Raw genomic sequence first — 15,230 nt, 5'->3', positions numbered from 1 at the left:
ACCTCCCCTCCCGCCACCGTTGGTACAACAGGAAAGCAGTTCTAGATCCCCCATCTTAGAACATGTTCGTCCGGTTGGAGGTCGGCTGTCTCACTTTCTACAAGATTGGAAACTGATCACTTCCTATCGCTGGGTCTTGAATCTTGTAGAGAATGGGTTCGCCCTTTCCTTTTTGGAGTTTCCTCCTCCTTACTCTCCTCGCCAGGATGGGTGTTCAGAGGACCACTTACTGCTTTTACAGCAGGAGATTCTTACATTGCTTCAAAAAGGTGCGATTGTGGTAGTTCCGGAGCAGGAAAGGGGTCAGGGTTGCTACTCCTGTTATTTCCTGATCCCCAAATAGGACGCTTGCTTGAGACCAATCTTGGACCTCAGGATTTTGAACCTTTACCTCAGGCAGGAGAAGCTCAAAATGTTGACCTTGGCTCAGGTTCTTCTTGCGCTGCAACAGGAAGACTGGATGGTGTCCATCGATCTACAGGATGCATGTTTTCATCTTCCCATCCTGAAGTTGCATCGGAAGTATCTTCAGTTCACGGTGGGTTTGCAGCACTACCAGTTTGCGGTTCTTCCGTTCGGTCTTACTTCCGCACCTTGAGTCTTTACAAAGGTGATGGCGGTGGTTGCAGCTCATCTCAGAAGGTCAGGGGTTCCTGTTTTCCCCTACCTGGATGACTGGCTGTTGAAAGCACAGTCACCAGAGTTGGTTTCGAGCCACTTGCAGGTAACAGCTCATCTGGTGTTCAAATTGGATTTCTCGATAAATGTACCCAAATCTCACCTGGTGCCTTCTCAGTGCAATCTGTTCATAGGGGCAATACTGGACACTGCTGTATGTCGAGCATACCCGCCTCTGCAGAGGATTCTCGACATACAGGAGATGATTCCTTTATTTCACGATGGAGCGGTTGTTCCAGTCCTGAAGGTTCTTCGTCTGCTCGGTCTGTTTGCTTCCTGCATTCTGTTGGTCAACCATGCACACTGCCACATGAGGGCACTCCAGTGGTGCCTCCGCAAGCAGTGGTATCAGCACAAGGGAGATCTCGGGGAGAAGATCAGAATCTCCAGAGAAGCTGCAGCGGAGCTGACTTGGTGGAGTGTGCAGGGCAACCTGTTGCAAGGAAAGCCATTTCAGTCTCCTCAGCCGGTGGCCACAGTGATCACAGATGCCTCCACTCTAGGGTGGGGTGCTCATCTGGGGGATCTGGAGCTGTGCTGTAGTTACTGTCAATGGCTATTTATCGGCTTTGTCGGCCTTTTTATGTTTTCCGGACCAGCCATCTTCATTTAAGTCCCTCATTGTCATGAGGTTCATTAAGGGCCTTACAAATAAGTTTCCTCCCACACCTTTTATTATGCCTCAGTGGGATTTGAATCTCGTACTTACTTTTTTAATGGGTTCTCCGTTTGAGCCTCTTCACTCTTGCCCGTTGAGGCTTCTTTCTTTTAAAACGGTTTTCTTGATAGCCATTACCTCGGCTCGGAGGGTAAGTGAGCTTCAGGCTCTTAGTTCGAAACCTCCTTTCCTGACCATTCATGCGGATAAGTTGGTTCTAAGGACCAGGGCTGCTTTCCTTCCCAAGGTGGTTACCCCTTTTCATATGGGACAGTCCATTACTTTACTCACCTTCTATCCTCTCCCTCACCCTTTCAAGGAGGAGGAGAGACTGCATAGTTGGACCCTAAGAGAGCTGTCAGCTTTGTCTTGGATCAGACAAGAGATCTGAGGCTTGGCGATCAGCTCTTTGTGGGCTCTGTTAGGAAGATGAAAGGCAAGGCAGTGCACAAGAGGACTCTCTCCAGGTGGATTATCTTGTGCATCAAGATTTGCTACGACCTGGCTAAGAAGGACCCTCCTGAAGGTATCAGAGGTAATTCCACCAGAGCCAAATCTACTTCTTCTGCTTTGGCTAGAGGTGTTCCTGTTCTTGATATCTGTAAAGCAGCAACTTGGGCCTCCCTCCACACCTTTGCAAAGCATTACCGCTTGGACTCTGAGGTTAGGAGGGATGGCCATTTTGCTCGCTCTGTTTTGCAGGATTTTTTGGTCTAGTCAGGTAGACACCCTCCTCCGTGAGAGGTACGGCTTTGATAATCTATTCAAAAGGTGAGGAATCCACAAGCAGAAGTATCCAACAGAAGAACAAGTTACTTACCTTTGGAAACGCTTTTTCTGGTGGATACAATATCTGCCTGTGAATTCCTCACGCTCCCACCCGCCTCCCCGTTGTCCACCTGCTTCTACCAAAAAATGCTTTATTTTAATCATGTTTATGTTTTAATAATGAGAAATGCTTTTCCCTTGCTACTTCTCTTTGCCTTTATTGATTATGCATTTGTGATTTTTCATATGTGTATATATATTTGATATACTATGTATATATTTGAAAATGTGTCAGCATGCCGACAAGGTCCTTTTGTGGCTCCAATGATGTCAAGCGGTGCTGCGAGTGGAGCTTGTCCATTGTGACGTTCTCGTCGACGTGGGAGAGCTTGGAAAGAATTTCCCACGGAATGCTGGAGCAGGGGGTATTCAAAAGGTGAGGAATCTACATGCAGATATTGTATCCACCTGAAAAAGCGTTACCAAAGGTAAGTAACTTGTTCATATATATATATATATGTGTGTGTGTGTGTGTGAAGGGTAACCCCTCATGTCCCAATATCTTCACCCTATTCTTTTTTTTTTATTGACTACTTTTTCTTCTTTTTTGTTATATATTGTTGTTTTTCCTCATGGAAAGTGACAATAGACCTGACTTCCATAGCAGTCGCTGTCTTTCTTCCAAACGTCTGATACAATTACACCATAACTCGCACCCCCTCTATTCACAGTTTTCTCATCAATAATTTCATTGCAAATGTATTTTCAGTGGTGTTATAGAAAATGTTATAAGAGATGTAATATGTGGGTAAATAGCAGTGCATTGTGAAGACGTAAATTATACTTACCTCAAGGCACAAGTTATAGTTACCAAAACTAACAATAACTGGTGAACTAGAGCGGTTTCGCACACTTAAAATATTATGTTGCCCCTGACATTCTTTGTGAATTTAACCTTTGTTTTTTCAGTGAATCTCTAGTTTTTTTTTTTTTTTTACTTCAGGTAATATTTTGTAACCATCCGTAATGCCAACCCCTTTTGGTTGTGCGCAGCGGGGGTTGGCCGCAGACAGCCAATTCTATGCTGTGAGGTTGGCTGCAGGATCAACCCCACACTGTGATCGTCCTTTGGCCATGCACGGCGAGAGGTTGGCTTCAGGACAGGCTGTGTGATCATCTCCCCAACAGGCAGGCATCCCCTCACTATGCCCGGCCTTTGTCTGTGTGAAGTGGGTGGTCGGCACAGGGCTGTGGCCAATTTCTCCCTAAGGAAGTCAACCCTCCCCTTGCTGCAGGCAGCCATTGGCGTGTGCGGCAAAAAGTTAGTCTTTGGGCCCTGGAGCTCCATTGCCTGGGGCCACAACATATTAAAGGGAGGGGGATGTGCAGCCCTCCTCCTTAATACACCCTGGTGACCCAATCCCCTGGAGCCTCTCTTATAGGTAGGTGCCCATCTGGGGTACCCACCAAGCAAAATATATTAGGGGGAGCAGGGAAACATGGCCCTCCTCCCCAAGCCTCATTGGGCCTCTGGGACCCCATCCCCTTGGGGCCAAATTCAATTAAAAAGTGGAGGGGAGGTGCTGGGCCACTCCCCCCAAGCCTTCGTATGCCCCAGGAACCCAATCAAACTTGAGAGATGGTCCAAGCAGCCCTCTTCCCTGAGCCTTAATAGGCCTAGGGACTCCATCTCCTAGGACTGTATGTATTTAAAAGGCAAGGGGGGAGATGAGTGGCCCCCTTCCCTGAGCTTTCGCAAGCCCTGGGAACCACATCCCAGGGGCCAAAAGTCTATGCTCTCACGCGATACCGGCAAACCACATGTTGGGGGCTGCAGGGAAAGTCCCAGGGTCCCGAGCTGCTGTTTTTTGCATTCTCCCACAAGGCAGGAACATCTGTTCTGTGTCCCTGCTCACAATAGTGCGGGCAGGGAAACAGAACAGAAGCCTGCTCCCAGCCGGCAGGACATTTTTTAAATCTCTTGTTGGTTGGGTGCAGACTTACCTTCTCTTCCGGCACTCCTGCAGGCAAGGAAGGAATGTTTGCTTCCGTTTTTCGCCCATGGTGGGGTCTCCCTGGTGCCCACCACTAAGCCTTAAGGGGTCAGGGTATTCCTACCCTGCCCCCTTATGTCTTTTTCACGGTTTTTCCTAGGACTATGATAGTTGCCGCCACATCATTGTTGATGGCAGCCAATCAGATCTCAACTTGAGATCTCTCAGTCTGTGGAGCCTCCGCAGCATGAAATATTCCATGTTTTGCACATTAATTGCTCAAGAACTACTGAATAGATTTACACCAAATCACAAAAAGCACTCTTTCTGGAACAAGAACTAGCTTTCTTCTAAATGTTGGTGTAAATCCGTTCAGTTCAGTGGTTTTGGTTGCAGCTGTTTCTATAGAAAAATTAATAGACAAACCGTGTTTTGGTACCCCCCCTCCCTTTTTCTAGCCCCCCCCCCCCCCCTGATGGATCCCCCTTTAACTTTCCATGGGCAAAGTAGTCAAAAAGCAGTTGTTTGTAAATTATCGTGGATACTCTTCAAAGGGTGCCAAAGATATATGCCAACCAGAAAATACATTTTGTATGGAAACACGATCCTAACTATAACCACCCAGTGAGGAGGAGGCATTTTAAAAGTTTCTCTGGTAAATTTATTGAAGATAATTACGCATTTCGCTCACTCCAATTCCAAGAAGGATGTACCATAGAAATTAATGGACCATCAAAAAGGTACCTCTACATACAGATGATGGTATTGGAGATTGCTGTATTGACATGTGTGGCTGTATTGATGGTATTCGTAATAGTATTGATATTGGTGGTTCTGTTGATTGTGGTATTGTTGATGGTGTTCTGGTTGTGATGGTGGTGGTATTGCAGGTGGCCTATTGTCATTGGCAATTCTACAGTGTCTACCAATGAAGCAAAAATCTTGGGTTATACTCTTACATACACTAAGGTAGAGTATGGCTTTTTATCCCTCATGTGCAGCTACCCCTGTAGTTAGATCACTGATTTTGTCTAGCCTGGTTTATGGCAACACTGTATGCCTATGTCTCCTCGAAGAGCCTCTGAGTAAACTCAAAAGCATAAATAATCTGGTTGTTTGATTTATTTTTGGACTTTGAAAATATGACCATGAGTCTGATGCATTTTGATTCCTCTACTGGCCCCATTTCCTTTCATCAGGTGGTGTCCCTGGAGGATCATCCATTTCTCCTTTGGTCTTCGGTGTATATTTTAGCCCTTTGCTTGACCTTCTCTCATTCATCCTCAATTTCTACGAGTACCCTGATGTCACACAGATTATCCTTACGGTGGTAAATCTGTCAGATCTCAACTGCTGTACCATCGGTCAGTGTCTCCAGTCGATTACCCGTGTATTCTACTTAACCACTTTACATTAAAAACATTCAAAATGAAGATACTTGAAACTGGTCCAACAACCACCTCTTGACTGTCTGGGCACAAGAACTAGGGTCACCATTAAACAATTTGGTTCAAGTAAGAAACCTAGGGATGACCATAAACTCCATTTACTTTATTGTATCACACCGAAATGAATTTTTTAAAAGACGTTTTACTCCATAAGAAGGCTGCATTGAAGTATTCCATATGTAAACTTCATGAAGAAAGTACAAGCTTCCATCGCTTTAGGTCTATCTCACCTCGATGACACCAATGAATAATTCTTCGGATCACCTCCCTTCCCACCAGATACGTGTTTACTTCTCAAACGATCAATCAGGGCTCGCTCTCACCTCCCTGAAATTGTTACAGTGACTGCCAGCTGCTTGACGCATTCATTTCATGATTCAATATGCATTGCTCATCCAGTGATTTGGTTACAAAAAGTAAACCTATCATAGGACAAGAAAAGTACACTCCAAGCTTTTCCTCACAATTGTCCATCCCTTTCTTTAAAAAGTCTCAATGGTGCAAGCTCCTTGTCTGTTCAGAAATGTAAGTACCGGGACTCGATGCATGTTAAAATAATATACATTGACAACCCCTTGAATTCCAGGGAGCACTGTCTCTCCCCTTCCATGTAACTGCAAAACGCAGGCTTTTAAAAACAGCAATTTAGCACCTGACTGCAGCAACATCTATTTTCACCCTTCTCCACAACACAAAATGCTGTGTGCAGCTACCAGTTCGCCATACCGTAGTTGGAGCACCTCTCTGATTCCCATGCATCTTACCAAACATCTGCATACAGGCCAAACTGTACACACACCCTTGCAACCATGCATTCCTAAAGCCGAAAGGGCAACCGGAACCTTGCGTGGCTGCATCAGGGATATGAAGCGCTTTATAAAGTAAAAAATACAAAGCTATACATCATTGCTATATCCCAGAATTGATATGCTATTTGTATTTGTCATACGTCTCAGTTCATTTTCACATTGTGGACATTACTGGCATCGCCACTGTAGTTCGAACTGTCTGATCTAAAATTGTTGGAACATTTTTATCAGGATGATTGAAATTGCAGCCAAACGAAGGCAACGTCAAATGTTAACAGGCTTAACGTGGAAGTACATTTCAGAATAACAAATGTATTTTTATGTTAAGCTAAATCTCTCTAAGTTGGAGTAAATTGTGATCCAAAATTATAAAGTCCTGAACAGAGTTACCGACCTGATGCCTTTGTTTTGGTTTTTTACAAAGGGAGGAGGCAGCGCACTTAAACTGGAATGCAGCATCACAAGCCTTTCCGCGAATCACGCAGTTGTTGCGACTTCCCGCATTTCAGTACCATGTTCTTCTGGGCATCTCTGTTTCTGTGGGTGGATTAACAGAATCAACGGTAAGCATAAATATCTGGAGCTCATTTTGTGATCATGCGTAAATGCTGTGTACCCTTTGATCCTAAATGTACCCAGTGACCCCACTGTATTATCTCCTCTGCTGGGCGAGCATTCTTCGCCAGAGCAGCAAATGTTAGTCCTATATGTATGTACTGTATTGGGATTCCTGTCCACTCCTATCAGAGTTTTCAACCATCAAGAGGGCTAGTCAAGAAGGTGTGGGCGATTTGAGATGGGGCAGGGGCGGGGTCTGAGGATATGTTTGCCAGCCCAGACTGCGGTAGAAGGTGGTAATGTCATTATCAGTTTAATCATGTATTAGTTAATTCGGCTATTTAGTCCATAGAATCATGCCTGAATTTGTTCTGAGTTGAGCCAGTAAGGTTTGAGACTTAATGGAGTGTATGAAGTTAAAATCATTGTCATCAAATTTCAGTTTAGAACACAACCTTATCTTGCTCCTTGCGACAGTAAATTGATACGGGAGAACATTAACAGAATGGCTGATTTCAAAAATAGTTAACAAGGTCTCTAAAGCGACCAGGTGTGGCTTAGCTTAGTGTGGGCGATGTTTTCAAGGCTCCATAAAACAATGTTTCACAACCACCAAGAGTCATCTCCTTGCATTAGTTTATAAATAGAGATAACTTGTGCTTCAGCCTCCAAATTTAGGGATTGCAGTCCTAACTCGTATCGAAGAGCTTTAAGTGCCGTACATTTAGGATGTCAAAGACTTTCACCTAGAATTTACCATCACTGGTCTTGAAATTAGAAGGAGGCTCTAATATTGTAGCTGGACGACCTGAAAGGGCTGATAGAACAATTTTATCTTTTGAGTAACAGGCGCTTTCATAGGTATTATCAAATTTTATAGGTGCGCCGATTGTAATTAAAGCATTATTGACGCGTTTTCCGCGTTGTCGTGGCCAAGAAACATTAGTTGTGAATATCATTCCAATATTTTGCTATTGTTTAACAGCGAGTAGTATCTCTCCCTTCGTGCCATGAAAACACAATGTTGTTCCGAGCAACTATCAGTACTTGATTCTTGGCTACATTAACTATCAGTATTTTATTCTTGGCTACATTAGTCAATAAGTTAGTAAATTAGTCTCACAGTAAGAAGCTAGAGGATCGTGCTGATGTTGTGAACCAGACCTGGTTCCACCTGGAATAACAAAGTTGTCGGTATATTATAGTACGTTAAAATGTGATGTGAAACATTCAGAGGGAAACTCCTGATGTTGGCTGTGAAGATCTCGGCAGGTAGTGGAAACAATGGGAGAGCAAAAAAGCACCTCTGTTTCAGTCTGTTTGAGGCACCGAACTTATCGATAGTCAGCGAGGCGCTTCTTTCAGAGGTGGATCTTTACTTATTTCCTCAACTGCATGAGATCCGGCATTCCAGCTACCTGTTTGCATGCCTCGATTACATGACAAGATCAAATCCTTTTGTTCTTAGAGGTTTTTTTTTTTTTTGTTTTGCAGCTATGCAACTTCTTTATTTCAAACTGTTGCTTTTCCCACCATGCGTGTTTCAAACTGTTTTTAGGTCATAGAAACCCCAAGACATTCTCTGGAGGATAGGAAACAATTGAGAGGTTCGTCCTTGCCTTGAACGACAGCGAGTAAGAGCTTAAAAACTGACGATCACTCTACTATGTCCATGAGACCCAGTTTTCTGCACATATGGGCAGAAGTGCTCTCCGTAGACAGAAGTATTCTAGGTGTGGCAAAGTGGGTAGATATCAAAATCCCTCAGTGGAAAGTTGTATATAAAGTGCTTTGTTAATTCTGGACCTTGTGTTCGCTTCATAAAAGCACTCAATAATAAATAAAGCTGAGATGTCTCTTTGAAGGTTTGAGTACTAGCCCTATAGCATTGATAGTGCCACTGATTACTTTTCACCCTCTTCTGCCTCACAAAACACAACTTAACGGAAAGACTACATAAAGAATTTGAGTTTGTTTGCTACCAAGTAATTTGTTACGTTGCCTTTGGCACCGCCTGGAGTCGCTATGTCTTTGGTTAACAAAAGCTTCTGCTACAGCAACTAAGATGTTGCTGGTGTCAAAGTTGAAATCTGTCTTGAAACTTTTGTGAGACCTGTTGCACCTGCTATTTTCAAAGAAAATACAAACAAGTGATGGATGAAATGCTTAAATTAACCTCAGCCACTAGTAAATACTCGAGGCCGCCTCAAGGTTCATCATTTCTCTTTTTGCCCACCATGTCACCTCCGATTAGGCCTAGTATTATGCAAATCGGCCTTAGCCTTGCCCCTGTGAGAACAGTCAGCTTGAACCGCCAAACCAGACTAATTACAAGTGGCTGAGATTACTTCACACATTCCTTTCCACACCTGGTTGTTTTTGCTGAAGACACTCAGTGTGACGGGTGTGCCATAGGACTTAAGCTCTACCTCACCAATGAGACCATAGGAAGCCGTACCCGGTCTGGGCCGGCAGTTTGGGTTTGACTGTTTCTGTTGGAGTAGTACCAAAACTAATTTGCATAAGGCGCTGTTTGTCTAAAGTGACACAGTGGGCAAAACTCAAGGGTCTGGAATGCACCTCGGTTGATTGCTTGTAACTGAGATTCATTCAAGCATTTCTTCATTATCTTGTTATTTTTGGAGTAGACGTCTGCTGTTTGAAAGTTGTTGGTGTTGGAACGATCGGCGTCACTGGCAGTTCCCTGGGCGTTTTTGTTGCTCGACGTTTGGCAAAGCACCATTTTACTTTTGCTGGGCAAAGGACTCAGGATGTACTTAAGGTGAAGGACGTCTCCATAATGAACTAGTACTTGCAAAAACAAGTTCAGACACAGGGCACATGATACAGTTTCCCTGTTTAGAGCCAAGTGTCTAGGTAAGTTGGCCAAAGCAGTATTGCAAAAATATGATTGGGTCTATGCTTGTACTCATTTCACCCTTTGATTCCCAAAGAAAGATAGTTTTGGAGAGCCTCTTGTGCGCAGTGAAGTGACCCTTTGTACCTTTCTGTGCCAGGTGCCCAAATACAAGAGTGGAGAAACTATACGTCGGTTTGGAATCTAAATCCACAATACTTAAAAGCCGCTGAAGGATTTAGGTTTATGTTTTGCATCTCAGAGCTGGGTTTCTATTGTATTGTTATTACTGTCGTTTTCATGTTTTCTTTCCTTTCAAGTAAGTTCTTGATGTGCTGGCTGGGGAAGCAACACCACAGCCCATAAAATTAGAAAAACATTAGCCATTAGGAGGAGAGGTGTTTCTACATAAAATATTCCTAACCATAACAAAGTCTCTCACTGAGTTGAATTTCCTCCCATGATACTATAGAACGTGCACTGCAGGGTGCAAATAAAGTCATGAGTGAAAGAGAAGGCCTCCGGCACTTACCGAGCAGAGCATGTATTCAAAAGTGAAATGAAAGATGAAAGCAAGGCATGGAAGCTGGCAGCGCTTCCTGCCAGGCATTCCTCCGGTGCCACCTGCTGATGCAACCTGCGCTCCTCAAGTTCTTGACTTCGAGCCACAAGGGCTGTTGGGCGGGCGAGGCGTCGAGCAGGCCCTGCTTTACGACCTGTAATCCAACCCCCAGGGCATTCGCCAGGGAGCAGTGCAGCGCCAGTGTCGTAAACACGGGGGTTCTTCTGCGTACGCCATCTTCTGTGCCCTATTGCTCTCTCTCAGCCGTATCACGAGGGGTGTTTCAAGTTTGAATTGCACTGCCCTTGTGCATGTAAAATACTATAGTCATCCCTGGTTCTATACAGGTTTTTACTATTATTAAGAGCTGATACCCCGTTCGAAACAGGCTCTTGCATGGTAATATAATGAATGAATTCAATCCATTGACTTGGGTATCTGGTCTCTTGTCTTCCGAACAGTCTATGGTAATGTAGTGGACCTTACATTTTAATCCTTGTCTAACCATGCAGTACTTTCAGCACCAGGTAAATGTGCTCCATGTTTTAAGGTCTGGCCTAATAACAGGATTAACGTGTCAGCCAGCCTTATAAAAGCAAAATTGAGAAAATAACATTATATGCACACACACATAGATGGGCTAAGATCAGCTGCCATTATCCATTGGTCTGTTCAGCTATCTTAACATTTGGCGTCCTCCCACCATGCACAGAGTAGCAGGTCAGACCCCTTTAGCCCTGACTACTTACAGGTAATCTTCATTACACCTAGTCCTACTCATCCTTGTCACAGTCATTGTTACATCATAAGGGTGACTCCACCATCAGGACAGAAAAAACACACAGGAGAATTCTAGCAAGCCCTCCCCACCCCCTGGGTACCATATAAGGCATAGGCTTCCCCAGAATCCTCCTGAAATATCTGAGCGGATTCAAAGGCTCGGAGGGAGGGTGGGATTTATCGTAATGACTGACAAGGGATACAGTACTGGTAAAAGACAGCGCTGACAGCATCACTCTGTCCCAAAGACTGGTGAAGGAGAGAGAATATACATCTAAGAGTAAAACAGTCACCATGAAGGTCATTGTTCCTATTTTGACACTAGTTTCCACTGCTTATGCTCCTCTGCCTTGATGAATGTCACTCTGTAATGTGAGTATTTATTAAGAACCAAAGAACGTGCCTGGATGACAGGTATGTTTGGGAGATTAAAATGAGCATTCGCAGCACTGTTGATCTGAAGTTGCTCCCCACTGGCCAGTCGATGAGCGTGTTCCTCCTCCTGATTTCAATGCTGTCCTGTGTTGTAGGTCAGATATTCATCGCAGAGTCTCTTTGATTACCTCCGGACAATCCAGACTGACGAGCAGCCTCTGAAGGAGTTCTGTGATTTGCTGCTGCAGCTGTTCAAGGATAATCTCCACAATGACAGGTACACTCCTGGAAGGAATTGATGTCTTACAGTCCAGAAACGGATCTAGACATGGTGTGTGCATTGCACTGGCAGTCACTGTTACTTTCTTTCTACACATTACTCAAACCACCTCTGGGGTTGTGGGTTGCTTTGCACTGGCTTTCTACTGTAGTTACATCACAACTCTTCCTGTACATGAGCTAGTGAAGTGTCTTAGAGCTTTTAGTACCTGGTTATAGAAGAATTTTTATTAGAAAATCGTGCATTCATTGGATCTAAATGAAAACGCATGGCATAGTTAGTGGTTGTCATAAACATCTGTTGTGTTCCCGGTCTTTCTGCATGCACATTACTTGTTGTTTTCCGTGCACTACAGAGTGTAAAGTCCATTTCTTTTTTTCAGGGTGTCCATTCCTCTTCTGAAGATGCTGGACCAGATGTTGGCCAATGGCTGCTTTGAAATGTTTACAGAGGAAGAAAAGTAAATATATTACTTTTATTTGTTCCACTCATGCCACTCTCAGTACTTTACATTGAACTGCCGATATATTTTTACCATATACTATTCGTTTCGGTTATTGGCTATTCAAGAAATATAAATACATGAAATATAGTATTAACGATGTCTACACATCATCCATTCTCACTTGTTCATAGCAGTGTTGCGTAACACATTTATGCTTTTGTCTGGGGTTTTGTTGACGTTGTACTGCAGCGTGTCGGTTGCTTGAAAAACTTCACATAACGCCCCTCTCCCGCCCCTGTCCAGTAGTTGCCTGTTGCTCTACACGTGTATACTATACACATGCTCCCCGCCTTTCGTGGTTCTCCTTTATGAGGGAGGCTACTTTAGGATAAGTTATCGGGGGGAGTCCCCTCCAGTGTGCGTGTTTGTGACGTGTACTATTAAGTGTCTTGTGTAGGTTGGCGAGGCCACATCGTCTATACTGCAGCATGTTTTCCTTCCACTCATTCAGTAAGGTGAGCTATTCAATGGGAAACGGCCACGACCACCTTAACCACGCATGCATTACAACGCATGCGTGGTTACCACGAATAGTCTTTATCATGCATACCTTTACTATGTGATACGTAGTAAAGTCATGTGTGTTAAAGGCTACAATTAGAAAAATGGGGCTTGGGGGTCTCCCCCTCCCCCCCCCCCAAAAAGCGTGCGGAAAAAAAGGGGGCTTGGGGGGGGGTCACCCACCCCCCCAAAAAAAACAGCACCTGTAGTAATGTCAGGAAGTGGAGGCAATCGGCATCATTTTAGAGGGAACGGAATTACACTTCCGCTTCCTCTTTACGACGTGCAACGTCACCAAGGAAGATCAAGGAGAGGAGACAACGTGAAGAGGTAAGGGGAATTTTAGTTAAAAAAATATATATTTATATAGATTGAGGGTTCCGGGCTGGGGTAATTATAAGAAGGATTGGGGGCTGGGGGATCATGCAAGGGTACAGGGGAGGGGTATAACCTTTACCAAGAGTATGCCCTTACCATGCATGAATTTACAACGAAAATCATTGTAAAAGTATGCGTGGTATAGACTATACTTGGACCACTGTTACACGCTCTGTAACCATATTTGTGAAGACATGCTTGTTAACTGTATTGTAATCAACCTTAAATAAAATCTTTAATAGCATTTTTTCTAAAGTATGCGTGGTAAAGGAATATTCGTGGTAAAGGTTATGTGTGTAAATAGCATTCCGTTGTAACGCATGCGTGGTAAAGGCATGCATTGCAACGGAATGCGTTGTATCGTCATACAACCCTATTCATTGAGGGGCTCTCCTCTGTTTTCAGTTTCCACAGGAATTCTTCCCTCGTTTGTCTGCTTCCAGTTGATGCTTTCATATTCTGCCCATCGAAGATGTACGTGTTTCCGTTGATCTATTCTCAGGGTATTGGGTGCTTTCCAGTGTAGTGTAATTTGACGTTTAGCAAGGAAACAATCCCAGTTAACACGTCATTGTCGTGATGGTGCGATCAGTGACCTCATTAATGTCTCAGTAGCAGTGTTCCATTTCCTACCAAAGTGTGTGCAGCTCCACACCACGTGAAACATTTCTGCTGCTTTTACTCTGCATTTTGGACACTTTGCTTGAACTTGTGGCAAAAAAACGTTCATTTTACCAGGTGTGAGGTATGCTCTGTGAAGGAAGTAGAAGTAAATTAGCTTAAGCTGAGCATTTTTGGGGACTTTCGTCATTCTATTTAGCATTTTAACCCAATCTGCTACTTCTAGGGGTACACGTGTCCTTTGAACAATTGTCTCTTAATCCATTCATGGGATATATTCTTGTCTGCTCTAATAGCCCTGTAGAAGCCTGGGGCTGCTTTATGTTTGCCCGTGGTGGTACACATGAAATGGCATCCCTAATGTGTTTTAGGTTTGTCTGTTTCTATCCTCCATTTCTTTTTACCTACCAACCACCGCCCATATAATGAAAAGTATATATTGAAGTCATCTTGCAACTCCTCGTAGGGTCGTATTTTCTGGTTATTAAATAACTCTGCCACTTTGGTTACACCTAGGGTTATCCTTTCTGATAGTTGCGCCTAGGATGCTGCATGCATAAGAGTTATCAGTGACCATAAAGGAAGATCTGGTAAATATATAGGCTCTCCATTTTGGTTTTCTGTAGGCATTTGAGCCAACAGTGCTTGGCCACTGCCAATAATCCGTTGGTTTGAGTTAGTGGTTATTTTGGCTCTTAGTAGTTATAGCAGCCACCGGATCGGTGGGGTATCTGCTATTGTCTGTTCTTCCCCATTGATCCTAGCATTCATCCATCTTGTGGGCTAATGTTTCCAAATCCAAGGCTGCCAACCTGCCGTCGGACACCTGTCTCTGCAGTTTACTCAGCGTCACTCTAACCCATCCTTTGTCCCATTATCAGCGTAATGTGTCTAGTTTCCAAAACGTACTTGTAGGGATTATTATTGATTTGGTAACTAAAAATTCAACAGTTGAGGTAACGCTATAATTTTAGCAATCGCAACCCGACCTGCTATTGATAACGGGAACGATCTCCAGAATCGCATGCCTGCCCAGAGGGAAGTAATAGCGTTCCCCATGTTCCACTCCAGTATGCTTTGCTATTCTCTGTACAATCTGATCCCTAAGTATTTCAGTGATGATTGTTCCCTTCGAAGGCCCAGTGCCAGTGGAATATCATACTGTGAGGATCTTTTGCCAGTTTACGCAAAGATATAAACTACATACAAGAAATACTTCAGAAATAGGCAAGTAGCATAGAAAAACACATAGGGCCTAACCGAGGTGCCAAACCATATACTAAAATAGTGGAATGTGAGGTAAGTACCAGCACTGCTGGAGAGAGTATTTTTTTAATTGCCTTTATGATTTCCACATTGTCTCAATACTAACTTTGTAGGTACCACTTTACATTGTATGCAAGATAGGGAAGCTGCGAGCCATCGCCTACATTATACTGTTCTGATGCATATATCTGC

General features: G+C 43.9%; 1 protein-coding gene across 3 annotated transcripts in view; it reads left to right on the top strand.

Moving 5' to 3' along the window:
- Window positions 1–15,230, top strand: part of TBCD (tubulin folding cofactor D) — a 2,437,462-nt gene that overhangs the window by 2,099,066 nt on the left and 323,166 nt on the right. For all 3 annotated transcript variants that reach the window (XM_078654702.1, XM_078654704.1, XM_078654703.1), the window contains 3 exons: window positions 6,780–6,918; window positions 11,643–11,764; window positions 12,150–12,227. In XM_078654702.1, coding sequence (XP_078510828.1) covers window positions 6,780–6,918; window positions 11,643–11,764; window positions 12,150–12,227 — 339 coding nt within the window. The remainder of the gene's footprint in view (window positions 1–6,779; window positions 6,919–11,642; window positions 11,765–12,149; window positions 12,228–15,230) is intronic.

The sequence above is a fragment of the Lissotriton helveticus genome, chromosome 7 (assembly GCF_964261635.1).
Source record: "Lissotriton helveticus chromosome 7, aLisHel1.1, whole genome shotgun sequence".
NCBI classification, from domain to species: domain Eukaryota; kingdom Metazoa; phylum Chordata; class Amphibia; order Caudata; family Salamandridae; genus Lissotriton; species Lissotriton helveticus.
This window is presented reverse-complemented; position numbering and strand designations above follow the sequence as displayed.